This window comes from Capsicum annuum, chromosome 11 (genome assembly GCF_002878395.1).
Source record: "Capsicum annuum cultivar UCD-10X-F1 chromosome 11, UCD10Xv1.1, whole genome shotgun sequence".
Taxonomy (NCBI): domain Eukaryota; kingdom Viridiplantae; phylum Streptophyta; class Magnoliopsida; order Solanales; family Solanaceae; genus Capsicum; species Capsicum annuum.
The window spans coordinates 111046228-111059638 of NC_061121.1; the positions used below are offsets into that span (position 1 = coordinate 111046228).

At 36.5% G+C, this 13411-nt stretch overlaps 1 protein-coding gene across 2 annotated transcripts in view; it reads left to right on the top strand.

Moving 5' to 3' along the window:
- LOC107847408 (alpha-glucan water dikinase, chloroplastic) overlaps window positions 1-12074 on the top strand; it is a 24646-nt gene extending 12572 nt beyond the window's left edge. Inside the window, exons 9-35 of one of the 2 annotated variants that reach the window (XM_047398668.1) lie at window positions 299-523; window positions 643-984; window positions 1078-1185; window positions 1300-1398; window positions 1721-1861; window positions 1990-2078; window positions 2735-2869; window positions 3081-3243; window positions 3353-3442; window positions 3513-3698; window positions 4918-4980; window positions 5055-5117; window positions 5197-5256; window positions 5350-5502; window positions 5619-5702; window positions 5912-6088; window positions 6172-6278; window positions 6640-6853; window positions 6934-7037; window positions 7381-7513; window positions 7660-7785; window positions 9520-9630; window positions 9932-10030; window positions 10382-10555; window positions 10815-10907; window positions 11136-11251; window positions 11587-12074. In XM_047398668.1, coding sequence (XP_047254624.1) covers window positions 299-523; window positions 643-984; window positions 1078-1185; window positions 1300-1398; window positions 1721-1861; window positions 1990-2078; window positions 2735-2869; window positions 3081-3243; window positions 3353-3442; window positions 3513-3698; window positions 4918-4980; window positions 5055-5117; window positions 5197-5256; window positions 5350-5502; window positions 5619-5702; window positions 5912-6088; window positions 6172-6278; window positions 6640-6853; window positions 6934-7037; window positions 7381-7513; window positions 7660-7785; window positions 9520-9630; window positions 9932-10030; window positions 10382-10555; window positions 10815-10907; window positions 11136-11251; window positions 11587-11791 — 3660 coding nt within the window. In that variant the 3' untranslated portion in view covers window positions 11792-12074. 2 annotated transcript variants of the gene reach the window in all.
- The last annotated feature ends 1337 nt before the right edge of the window (window positions 12075-13411 follow it).

A 13411-nucleotide genomic window follows, 5' to 3' on the forward strand; every position in this document is an offset into this window, starting at 1 on the left:
CCCCCCCCCCCCCCCCCCCCCCCCCAACATGCTTTCTCATTTGTGGACCAAACAGCACTTACCTTTACCTAATGAAGACAATGATGGTTGATATAGAGAATTAGGAAAAAAGCTCAGTTGTGCCTACAGGAATTTTATGTTTGTTCCTTCTCAACTGTATTTTTTTGAAGCTCTAAATTCTAATCATGTTGTGCTACTATACAGATATTTCTTTCCTTATTTGGGATATCCTAAACCAGTGCCGTTAGACGTTTTTGTTATCTGCTTAGTTACTGATACTGTCTATTGTGTATTTCAGGAGGAATATGAGGCTGCCCGAACTGAGCTACAGGAGGAAATAGCTCATGGTGCTTCCATACAGGACATTCGAGCAAGACTAACAAAAACTAATGATAAGAGTAAAAGCAAAGAAGAGCCTCTTCCTGTAACAAAGAGTGATATACCCGATGACCTTGCCCAAATACAAGCATACATTAGATGGGAGAAAGCAGGAAAGCCTAACTATCCTCCAGAGAAGCAAATTGTAAATGCTAACCCCTTCTTACGATTTATGTAGTGTGCGGATATCTGCCGGCGCATAAAGCTGGGTATGCTGTCTTCTATTGATGTGAGATTTTGATCAAAGTATTGTTTTATTAACAGGAAGAACTCGAAGAAGCAAGAAGAGAATTGCAGCTTGAGCTTGAGAAAGGCATTGACCTTGATGAGTTGCGGAAAAAGATTATAAAAGGGGAGATAAAAACTAAGGTGGCCAAGCACCTGAAAAGAAGTTCTTTTGCCGTTGAAAGAATCCAAAGAAAGAAGAGAGACTTTGGGCAGCTTATTAATAAGTATCCTTCCAGTCCTGCAGTACAAGTACAAAAGGTCTTGGAAGAACAACCAGCCTTATCTAAAATTAAGCTTTATGCCAAGGAGAAGGAGGAGCAAGTTGGTGATTCGATCCAAAATAAAAAGATCTTTAAGGTCGATGATGTGGAGCTACTGGTGAGTGCTAACTTATTCTTGACTGTAACCACTAACCACAAAAGCTACGTTTGAATGCATATTCAGAATCTTCTGTTGTCTCCACATTTAAAGGTACTGGTAGCAAAGTCCTCTGGGAAGACGATAGTACATCTAGCTACAGATCTAAATCAGCCAATTACTCTTCACTGGGCATTGTCCAAAAGTCCTGGAGAGTGGATGGTAAGAATCAAAAAATCGTACACATCTTGCAATTAAACAAAACTAAGAAGCAAGATATAAAGCCTTCTTATACCCTACCAATATTATGTAATCAGTAGCCATTTACATTTTCAGGCACCACCTTCAAACACAGTGCCTCCTGGATCAATTATTTTAGATAAGGCAGCTGAAACATCTTTTTCAGCCAGTTCTTCTGATGATCTAACTTCTAAGGTATGTTGAATTAATAGCTCCTCTAGATCATATAACTGATTCTAATAAAGATGCAAAAAGTGGGATAAAAGGAGAAGTAAAACCTTTCTATCCATTGTATTGTGTAATCAATTACATTTTCAGGCACCACCTTCAAATGTATTGACGCCTGGGTTCAGTACATTAGACAAGGGTGTAGAAATCCTTATTTCAGCCAGTTCTTCTGATGTTATAACTTCTATGGTATAACATATAAGTAGTTCCTTAGATGATGTAAACTACTTGACCTTGGACAAAACATTGTATTACACTCACGGTTTATTCAACGGAATCAATTTTTCAGGTCCAATCTTTGGATATAGTAATTGAAGATGGTAATTTCGTGGGGATGCCATTTGTTCTTTTGTCTGGTGAAAAATGGATTAAAAACCAAGGTTCCGATTTCTATGTTGACTTCGGTGCTGCGTCCAAACCAGCACTCAAGGTTTCTTTGCTTCCTAATCTCTTAAACATTACTTGTTATACATTTGGATTCGGCATTTTTGTATTCTCTTGGCTTGTTATCTGTTTCACTGCTTTTGAAATGGAATTCTTCAATTCTTCTCCCATTAGGCTGCTGGGGATGGCACTGGAACTGCAAAGTATTTACTGGATAAAATAGCAGATATGGAAAGTGAGGCTCAGAAGTCATTTATGCACCGGTGAGTAGATCTCTTTCTTGGCTTCCATCTCTAACTTGAGGCTCTTTACTTTTTTCTGTGTTTTCAGTTTCAAGCTCTTAACTTTTTTATTCATGGTATTGAGAATTTTTTGGGCTCAGACCAGATGGAGTAGGCTGTAGTAGATTGAAGGCAAGGATAATAGAGTCTAATTATGATGAATCCTATGGATACTGGAACCTGAAAAAAGCAGAATGGGTATAGAGCATTCACATAGCAACCTCAACTAATCTGGGATTGAGGCATAGTTGATTGATTGAGAGTTTGTGTAAATTCTTTACCTCTGTAAATAGGTAGCCGGGGGTCTTTGGGAAACAGGCATTCTATCTCCACAAGGTAGTGCTAAGCTCTGCGTACACTACCCTCCCCAGACCCCACTTGTGGGATTTCACTGGGTATGTTGTTGTACCTTTGTAGATAGGTCCCCCCGATTGTTCCCACTGACATTTTCTGCCAATGTTTTGCTGACATATTCATCTTATTTGCATAATAGAACCCAGAACTGGCAAAGATAATGCGCAAATCAGTTTTTAATTTTGTAGTCTGTGTTGTGTGGTTTTCTCATATGCATGATTTTGCTGATTTTGTTGCCAAAAGATGTTCTGAATTTTAACTTCATTTCATTTTACTTTCAACAGGTTTAATATTGCAGGCGACTTAATAGAACATGCCACTAGTGCTGGTGAACTTGGTTTTGCTGGAATTCTTGTGTGGATGAGGTTCATGGCTACAAGGCAGCTGATATGGAACAAAAACTATAATGTAAAACCGCGGTACATCTCTTCTTATATCTACAACTATATGTACCTTTTTGATCCTTGAACTTTAAGTTCTTGTCCTCCATTAGAATTCCAACATATTGAGGTATGCGTCTCAAATTCTCTCCTTAATCTTGTTCTTTATATTCAAGTTGCAGAAATATTCATGTCGTTGTGTGTGTCAAGCATCCCGATTTGACTGTTCCTTATGTCTTTGTTGTTACAGTGAGATAAGCAAAGCGCAGGACAGGCTTACAGACTTGTTGCAGAATGCTTTCACCAGTCACCCTCAGTACCGTGAAATTTTGCGGATGATTATGTCAACTGTTGGACGTGGAGGTGAAGGGGATGTAGGACAACGAATTAGGGATGAAATTTTGGTCATCCAGGTTCGTATATACTTTCATCTTTCGGTGGCTCTTTCACTGACAGAGGCGACGGTATCTAATTTCCGTTTAGTGAAGAGCACGTTAACAAGAGTTCTTTTCCTAATTTCAGAGAAAAAATGACTGCAAGGGTGGCATGATGGAAGAATGGCATCAGAAACTGCATAACAACACCAGCCCTGATGATGTTGTGATCTGTCAGGTATTGAGAATGCAGAGGGAATATTGATGAAACCTCTTTCCCAGAAGTAGTTTAACAATGTACATTGCAGGCATTGATTGACTATATCAAGAGTGATTTTGATATTGGTGTTTATTGGAAGACGCTGAAAGAGAACGGAATAACAAAAGAACGTCTTTTGAGTTATGACCGTGCTATTCATTCTGAACCAAATTTTAGAAGAGATCAAAAGGATGGCCTTTTGCGTGATTTAGGTCACTATATGAGAACATTGAAGGTTAATAACACTTATCCCTTTTATTGACTTTCTTCACTTAGTCTTGTTTGTGTCCATTTCTCTAATGCCTGGTTTGGGAGTTGATGGATAACTAAATGTTGTTATCCCTATTCTCAACTGCTTCTCTTTAGGTTGTCCTTTTTGCATCTATGTGTTGTTTTGAGCTAAGTTGCTCGGACTCGGGTGCGGGTGTCCGATACGGGTACGGATCTAGAGGTCGGATCCTTCACGGTCTCAATTTAAAGATTCGGGGATATGGATCTAGAAATGGAGACGGGTGGGGGGATTCGGCGAAAAATAATTTAAATATCTAAAAATAGGGTTATAAAACATAAATTTTGAGATATTATGTGGAAAACTTAAGGACAAAATATTTTTCAAGAAAGGAGATTAAAAGAAAAGCAATAATATAGAAATTTCTATATACAAGGTATTCCATTTTCTTCAATTTCACCTTAGCTTTTATTGTGATTATAGAATTTCATAAATCTGTCCGGACTTTCCCAATCGATTTTGGTCAAAGTACCCAAAATCGGTTGACCATATCGGGTACGGATCCCACACCCACACCCACATCCATGTCGTGTCGACACGGGTGCGGCACCGAAAGTGAAGAGTCCGAGTAACTTACGTTTTGAGAATTAAAGGAGGAGTGCAACACGAGGACTTACATATGTGCATCTATTCCTGATTATTATACATTGATCTAACGATGTTACCTGGGGTTGAAATATGCTTTTCGTATATAATTTTGCATAATTTAAGTTATTGGACATTGAAAATTTTGTAGCTGTATCCTTTCTGTGCCATTTCTCAACGTCTCTGTCAGACTAGTGTTGCCTTGGGTTGAGATTTATATCTGTCCTTATAGACTTTACATAAATATGCGCATCTAAGCCTGATTATGTTAAAATTTTAAGGGGCTTCAAAATATGATTTGAGGTGTATGATGTAATGATGTAGTGTGAGACCGGTATCTGTTTTGATATGGAAGAAATAATTAGGTACCAAATATATCAAGCTGGCATAGAAACTAACTGTCCTTAAAGACTAGAGAGGTGTGATTCTCTTTATCTCGGGGATACTTGTGTACTGGGGAAACTTTACTTAGAAACATGTGGTTGGTTATTTGTTTAACTTGAGAGGACTTAGGTCGTACCCCCTAAGATCTTTTCTACAGAGCTTGAAGAGCTCAGTGTTTATGGTGATCTATTTTCAGGCTGTTCATTCAGGTGCAGATCTTGAGTCTGCTATTGCTAACTGCATGGGCTACAAAACTGAGGTAATGCTGTCTATAGGAAACTTAGTCTTTCTACTTTGCAACTTTCATCTTAGCTAGCGTTTACTTATCATCAGGGAGAAGGCTTTATGGTTGGAGTCCAGATAAATCCTGTATCAGGCTTGCCATCTGGCTTTCAGGTAGTACTTGTCAACCTGCATCCTGTTTGTGTATTGCCGATTCTAGAATTGATTCATGTCATATCAATCCTACGAATAGGACCTCCTCCATTTTGTCTTAGACCATGTGGAAGATAAAAATGTGGAAGCTCTTCTTGAGGTAACTCCAACTTTCTTGTACTTCTGTTTTCATTTGCTTAATACATGATACTTCCGAATAACTTTTTTCTTTCTGAAATTCTTTTTTGCGTAGGGATTGCTAGAGGCTCGTGAGGAGCTTAGGCCTTTGCTTTTCAAACCAAACGACCGTCTAAAGGATCTGTTGTTTCTGGACATAGCCCTTGATTCTACAGTTAGGACAGCAGTCGAAAGGGGATATGAAGAGTTGAACAATGCTAATCCTGAGGTATGTTATGTTAAATTTTCACACAGTTTTAAAATCAAGTTTCTTGGTCTAAATGTGTTTCGTTAATTTCAAAGTTTAATTTTGCTCTCTTCATGGCCATGTTACTTTTTGCACAGAAAATCATGTATTTCATCTCCCTCGTTCTTGAAAACCTCGCACTCTCTGTGGATGATAATGAAGATCTTGTTTACTGCTTGAAGGTAATTATAAATAGTTTAGTGTGCTGGTTGATTTTTTAGATGTGTTGATTTATCTTAAATGTTCAGCAATCTAATATTTTTAGGTTTGAACTGCTTTGCTTTTGCGCAGAAAAAAAAGAAATTAAATTCATTGAAAAATTTTCATTACATCCTGTTCAATAGTTCAATTACACTGCTCTGTCGATTGAAATATCTTTTTGTTTATAAAGGGATGGAATCAAGCTCTTTCAATGTCCAATGGTGGAGATAGCCATTGGGCTTTATTTGCAAAAGCTGTTCTTGACAGAACCCGTCTTGCACTTGCTAGCAAGGCAGAGTGGTACCATCACTTATTGCAGCCATCTGCTGAATATCTAGGATCAATACTTGGGGTGGACCAATGGGCTGTATGTTTTCTTTCACTCAACATTACTTACACATTCAGCACAGAATTATCATAATAATTTATCTCTGTGATTATTGGATGCAGTTGAACATATTTACTGAAGAAATAATACGTGCTGGATCAGCTGCTTCATTATCTTCACTTCTTAATAGACTCGATCCTGTGCTTCGGAAAACTGCAAATCTCGGAAGGTTGTTAGATTTTCATATCTTATATGCGCTAAGCTATTGTTAATAGCAAAAAAAGAAAAAAAGAACAGGATATGTGCACTCTTATGAACTATTTACCAGTCTCAATAAACTGTGACAGTTTCGAGTGGTATAATTGTGAGCATTACTATAAAGGATCAATTTTCTTGGTCTAGAACTATTGGTAAGTCTTATTTACACAGAAAGAGAGATTTTATGTTGTAAATCAGTAAGAAAGAACATTGCAGCTACAGATAAAAGAAACTAGATATTCCTTTCTTGTTTCCATCTAAGTTTCTGAGGAGATGAGAGAATATTCTGGCACGGTTATTCCTCTAATGCAACTCTCATCCTCTTATAACAGTTGGCAGATTATCAGCCCAGTTGAAGCCGTTGGATATGTTGTCGTTGTGGATGAGTTGCTTTCAGTTCAGAACAAAACCTACGAGAAGCCCACGATCTTACTAGCAAAATCTGTTAAAGGAGAGGAGGAAATTCCTGATGGTACTGTGGCCCTGATAACACCAGACATGCCAGATGTTCTTTCACATGTTTCTGTTCGAGCTAGAAATGGGAAGGTAGTATCTTCGATTAAAAACTGTTTAGAGTGTTGAAATAAGATTATGCTGTATGTATTATTGAAGGAAACTTCTGTTAGGTTTGCTTTGCTACATGTTTTGATCCCAATATATTGGCCGACCTCCAAGCAAAGGAAGGAAGGATTTTGCTCTTAAAGCCTACACCTTCAGACATAATCTATAGGTAAACTCGATTATTTGTGAGTTTTGCTCAAACATAATTAACTATTTGAAATGCTAAACAAATATTTCTTTGATCATGATTTTCTCAAGTAAATCTTTAGCTTGTTTTAATCCTAAATTTGCGCCTTAACACAGTTTTGTAATGTGGGTCTTAAAGCTCTAAATTTTTGTTTTGGGAAAAATGAATAAACTCATGAACTAAAGTCAAAATTTTCTTTCATAGGAAATACTTTCTATTTTGGACTCAACTCATTTTTGTGTGAAGTGCAAGAATTATATAAGTGACAGTTTAACGGTTATTATTCTTTTCTTTTTATCTGGTTTTGCTTTTTGACATCTAATAGTGAGGTGAAAGATATTGAATTCCAAAGTTCAAGTAACTTGGTAGAAGCTAAAACTTCACCAACACTTGCATTGGTGAGAAAGCAATTTGGTGGTTGTTACGCGATATCAGCAGATGAATTCACGAGTGAAATGGTGAGGTTTGCAGTATTGACTGTGATTAGAACACTAAACTGTTTCTCCTCTTTTTCTGTTGATCTAAGTGATAGAAGCTTCTGATTGTTGATTCTGGAAACACTCTGGTGACATTTCTCATATTTGTATGATAATGATTTATCTAGGTTGGAGCTAAATCACGTAATATTGCATATCTGAAAGGAAAAGTGCCTTCCTGGGTGGGAATTCCTACTTCGGTGGCTCTTCCATTTGGAGTCTTTGAGAAAGTACTTGCAGACGACATAAATCAGGTTCTTTTCCATTTACTTAACAAAAACAATATCAGCTTATTTTCCATTTTATTTCCACTTGTTTGTTTTATAAATACCCTCCACTAGCTTTTTATTGGGAATTTTATTGATACTGATTTGTTATTACAAGCTAACAACTGGAATGAATCAAACTACTATAATTATCTTTGAGCTGAATGATTCAACAACAATGGTGGATACCCTGTGAGAAGAAAATTAGATTAGGTGAGAAGAAGAAGAGAGGAACAAGAGAAGAGAGTGGATTTATTAGATTTTGTAACTGGCTTAGCCCAGCTGTGATTGGCTTATTTAATTGGCTCAACTCTGATTGCTGATCCATAACAAACTAACTGTCTGGCGCAACTAACTCATTTTAAAAAAAAAAGATAAAAAATTGGGTGCAGGGGAAGGGAAATGGGGGAGGGGATTACAAGGCGTGGAATCAAACCCTCGTCAATAAGGTGAAAGTTCAGGTAGTCAGCCAATTGAGCTACTAAGATTCCTCCCAACTAACTCCTTTAATCTGGTGTCTCTGATTTATTCACTCATATGTAATCTTGGCCCTTCATCTGTAGTAAAATAACTCCCCACATGTAATATCTATACACATGAGCTGCCACATTGCTTTCCCAATTCAGCCCTTTAATCGTCCTCTTTCTAAAAGCGTAAGCCTAATTCCCAGATCAACCCTTGATATCTCTGTCTCCGACATATAACAGCTGCATAGAACTCTTGCAGTAATATAATTTATTTCATCATGAACTTCCATTTCAATCCATGTAATGTGAACTAAGTTCTAGCAACATCGCACTAACACTCATTAAAACAGAGATCTAAAGTAATCCTAAGTAAATGAGTATCTTTTTCTGTTGTCCTAACAAAGAAAAGAAAATACTCTTTGGTAATTGTAAAATTTGTTTCCTGAAAATAGGATCTTTAAGGAGGAGGAGGAATTTCAATCAGGAACTGCTGAAGGAATCTTCTGATTGCTTGTGTTCTGACATGAAAAAGAAATCTTCTGATAGAAATGCAAAGTTGTTTCGTTAATTGAAGAAAATGAAGGAGAAGAAGAAAGAGAAAAGAAGAAAAGGAAAAGATATCTAAGATAATCTATATAAAGATAATGACATTTGGGATCAACTCAACCCTGAAAACTTGCTCATTAGGGAAGGATTGCTCAAGTCCATATAAGCAAAACCACAGGTCTATTTCTTGTGGGACTCTTATACTCCTCCCTTCATGGCCAGGCCCAACTGGAGAAGAACCTGAACTTTGATACTATTGTAAAGATATAGGACTTGGGCCTAACTCAATAGTTCATGAAGGGAAGATTGCCCAAGTCCACATAGGCAGACCCCCAGTCCACCCCCCAACTAGCTCACTCTAAGTAAGGATCTTATGAGTTGTCATAACAAATAAAAGAGAATCATTTTTTGTAATTGAACAGTTCCCGTCCTGGTTCATTGAATCTATAGGACGGACGATGATGCGAAAGAGAAAAGAAAAAGAGATTCGAATTGTTTTCTGTTATCATGACAAAGCGACTAGAATAGCTTTTTGATAATTGTACAATTTGTTTGCTGGATCATGTGATATTTTTTATATGAATTTTGGCACTTTACTATGAGACATTTCAGTTGGGTCTCTTACCCTCCCTCTTTGCCTTTCTCTCTTTTGCTTTATGTGTTTCTGAGAATGATACCAATTGATGGAACTGTTTCCTAAACTTCACAGGGAGTGGCAAAAGAGTTGAAAATTCTGAAAAAAAAACTATCTGAAGGAGAGTTCAGCACTCTTGGTGAAATTCGCAGAACTGTTTTGGAGCTTTCAGCACCAGCTCTATTGGTATCTTCGTTTATTCTCTTTGTTTCTGATATATTGTGCCTTAGTGTAACATACTGAAACTTTTGTAAAGTGAGATGAATATTGGATTCTCTAATGGGTGCTTTAATTCTCTTTTCATCATCCTGTCACACTAGAAATTTTTTTTCTTTTGATTCAATCCTTTCAAATATGTTTATTAGTCATAAAAAGAAATTCACGACTGGGTAGTAGATACCTTGATCATTTTTTCAAGTCATCGGTATATACTACATCAGAGAAGATTAACATCTTTGGCCAACACACTTGTCATCATATGTTATAGGTCAAAGAGCTGAAAGAGAAGATGCAGGGTTCTGGCATGCCTTGGCCTGGTGATGAAGGTCCAACACGGTGGGATCAGGCATGGATGGCCATAAAAAAGGTAAACCTTCTGTAGCGTTCTTTAACATCTGTAATGCTGTAGCTCAAATCTTGATGTGACAGGTAGCAGACCATAGACAAATAGTAATATCTTACATAGAAACCTCTTTTTGTCAAAGGATTTCATGAAGGACGAGTTCATTCTTGAGTGCTAGCTTTTCAAAGATTTTATATATCTGTTGCTTCTTGAAATACGAGCACCTTGGGAGATTTTACTTGTTACATTTTATATCATTTGATCTTTTCAAGATCACCTTTTCCATTAAAAGGGAATAAAAATTTTTTACTCCCTGTTGCCGTTACCTCTCTATCCAGTGGGTGGATATGCATTTTCATTTTTTGTGTTCTCTAGGTTTGGGCTTCAAAATGGAATGAGAGGGCATACTTTAGCACAAGGAAGGTGAAACTGGATCATGACTATCTGTGCATGGCTGTCCTTGTTCAAGAAATAATAAATGCTGATTATGCATTTGTCATTCACACAACCAACCCATCTTCTGGAGACTCCTCAGAAATATATGCCGAGGTAGCATCAGATCACTGTTTTCATCATTCTGTTAGATTCTAATTGAACATTGAAAAATGAAATATGTCCTACCTTAGCAACTGTCCTCTTCCTCTGTTTGTCTTTATCTCGACAACTAACTGTATTTTGTAAGGTAGATCATTAGTTGAAATTGAGTTGTACAAGAGGCATAAAAATGAAATCACTATAGCATTGATGTCTTGTAATATTTTTTCTTTCATTAAGGGAAAAGGATGCTTATGTCTTTCCTTCTGCACAGGTGGTCAGGGGCCTTGGGGAAACACTTGTTGGAGCTTATCCGGGTCGTGCTTTGAGTTTTGTCTGCAAGAAAAAGGATCTCAACTCTCCTCACGTGAGTATTGGTGCCTGTTGGTCTTCCAGAGTCGTGTTTATCTTTTGTAGACTCCTTATTATATCCTCCCTTCCACCTGACCTCCTCTGTTCATCATTCTAAGAGAGAGAAGACGACATAGTGTCCAAGCAGATGTAGTAGGAGCTTCTATTGATGGTAGTTAAATGGGAAACAGTGAGATTCTGACCTTTGATCTGAATCTTCTGATGGATCTAAAAATACTTTCAGGTGTTAGGCTACCCAAGCAAACCGATTGGCCTTTTCATAAAAAGATCTATCATCTTCCGATCTGATTCCAATGGTGAAGATTTGGAAGGTTATGCCGGTGCCGGCCTCTACGACAGGTAACTTCTCTTAGAAGTTTTCAGTTGGTGAACTTTTTAAGACAGCCACTCATTTAACATTTTCTTAGTTTTGGGTAGATGAATTAATGAAGCTTTCCGGAAAATATTTCTAATTTTCTATATATCACAGAAGTACAAGCAATAAAGATTAAAGCAACCCTATATAAGACAACATGACCCTTCGTACACTCCTGATTTGAGCTCTTCATGTTTTCCCAAGAGGGGCATATATACTGCAAATGCTTCAAGTTCATAACAGTCGTATTTGTAACAAAATGCTTTGATTTCAGCTTTTATAGCATCACTGTAACAGCTCTCGTATTGGTTTACTGCAGTGTATCAATGGACGAGGAGGAAAAAGTTGTAATTGACTACTCTTCCGACCCATTGATTACCGATGGTAACTTCCGCCAGACTATCCTTTCCAACATTGCTCGTGCAGGAAATGCTATCGAGGAGCTATACGGCTCTCCTCAAGATATCGAGGGTGTAGTGAGGGATGGAAAGATTTATGTCGTTCAGACAAGACCACAGATGTGATCATATTCTCGTGGTATCAAATCTGTGCCCAATTACATGCCATGAAGTACCCAAAAGCTATCACCACCATGTTGACTTCCGCTATTGGGTGAGAACTGAGAAGTAGGAATTGCAGTATGAGGATTATAAGAAACTTTGTAAAACACAATTTAGCTCGGTATGTTATAGAGAGAAATGTGTAGACATTGTACTGTATATAGTATACACGCATGACTTATTTGCATTATTATTAACTGAATAATATAGCATCCAAAAAACCTTTTGGATGGTTCCAATTGCCCCATTAGCTTGCATTGGTGATTTGCTTATGCTCTATGTCCTTTTTTTTTTTTTTTCCTCTCCAAGTAGTTGACAAGGGAGTAGGAAGGGCTGAATTTGACAACAGTTGTTGACAAAGGAGTATGAAGGGCTGAATTTGACAACAGTTGTCTCATTTTATACTCTGATTGCAGTTCGAATGGCAGCCTCTTTGCCTTGTGGAATATTCCTTCTGATTGTTTCTATTCTGCTAGCTAGCACGTCAATGGTTCGATTATCACTTAGGTCGTTTGGTGTGAGGTGCTAAAGCAAATAATCTCGGGACAAAATTTTTTAATGCATGTTTGGTTGGCAATATTCGGGATAACTTATCCCAGGACTAATAAATAGTAGCGGGATAAGTTATCCATGCAATTGGTGATTTATCCGTGGGATAAATTTATAAAAGGACAAAATTACCCCTACCTATATTCATGCACGGGCCACTTTATGTACGTACGTATGTGCATAATTAATTAATCAATCTAACTCAAACACTTTAGGCGATCCATTATACTGACATAACCATATACGTAAACCAAATAGTAAGGTAATAATTTTATATTTATACAAATGATAAACATTATAATTTGGCCATTTGGATGGCTAACAAACTATTTAGCATAGGTAGACATGTTAAATAAATATAAGAATATTTTATGTATATTAATATTTTTCATATTTTATGTTAAACATTTGATGAATAATAAACTAAAAACTTTTCATAAATGCATAAAATGTAGATGAATATTAAATTTTGTTTGTTTTAAGATGAAATTTGTAATGAATTAATCCTTCATATTTTTATAAATATTAAAATTATTAGAGTTTTAATTAACCTATCTTCAATTGAGTAATATTTACCGACAATCTAAATTACCCCTAAACCCACAAATTCATATTAGCCTCTTGTAACTAATTTTTCAGTTTAATTAACTAGCACAGTCCTTGTCGTAGTTATAAGCCATTGTTAAGCATTTGAATTGAAATGTTGATTACTATATTATATGAGTGATCCATGTTCACAATCGACTCCATTGTTCAATTACATATTTTAAATTAAATAGTTTTTTAATCACTTAAAAATTGATATTGTATATATCAATTAAAATAAATTTTAATATTCTATATTATATGAGTGATATGTGTTTAAATGAAGTGACATAAACAACAAATGTTCTTTTATTTTAACAAACTTAAGTTGGAAGTTTTTATTTCAAACTAAATTAGATGTAGTAAGATTTTCTTTTAAACACACACGGCATAATCATGGAAAGGCACATGCAAAAAAATTAAAACTAAATAAGATAAAAATTTTATTTT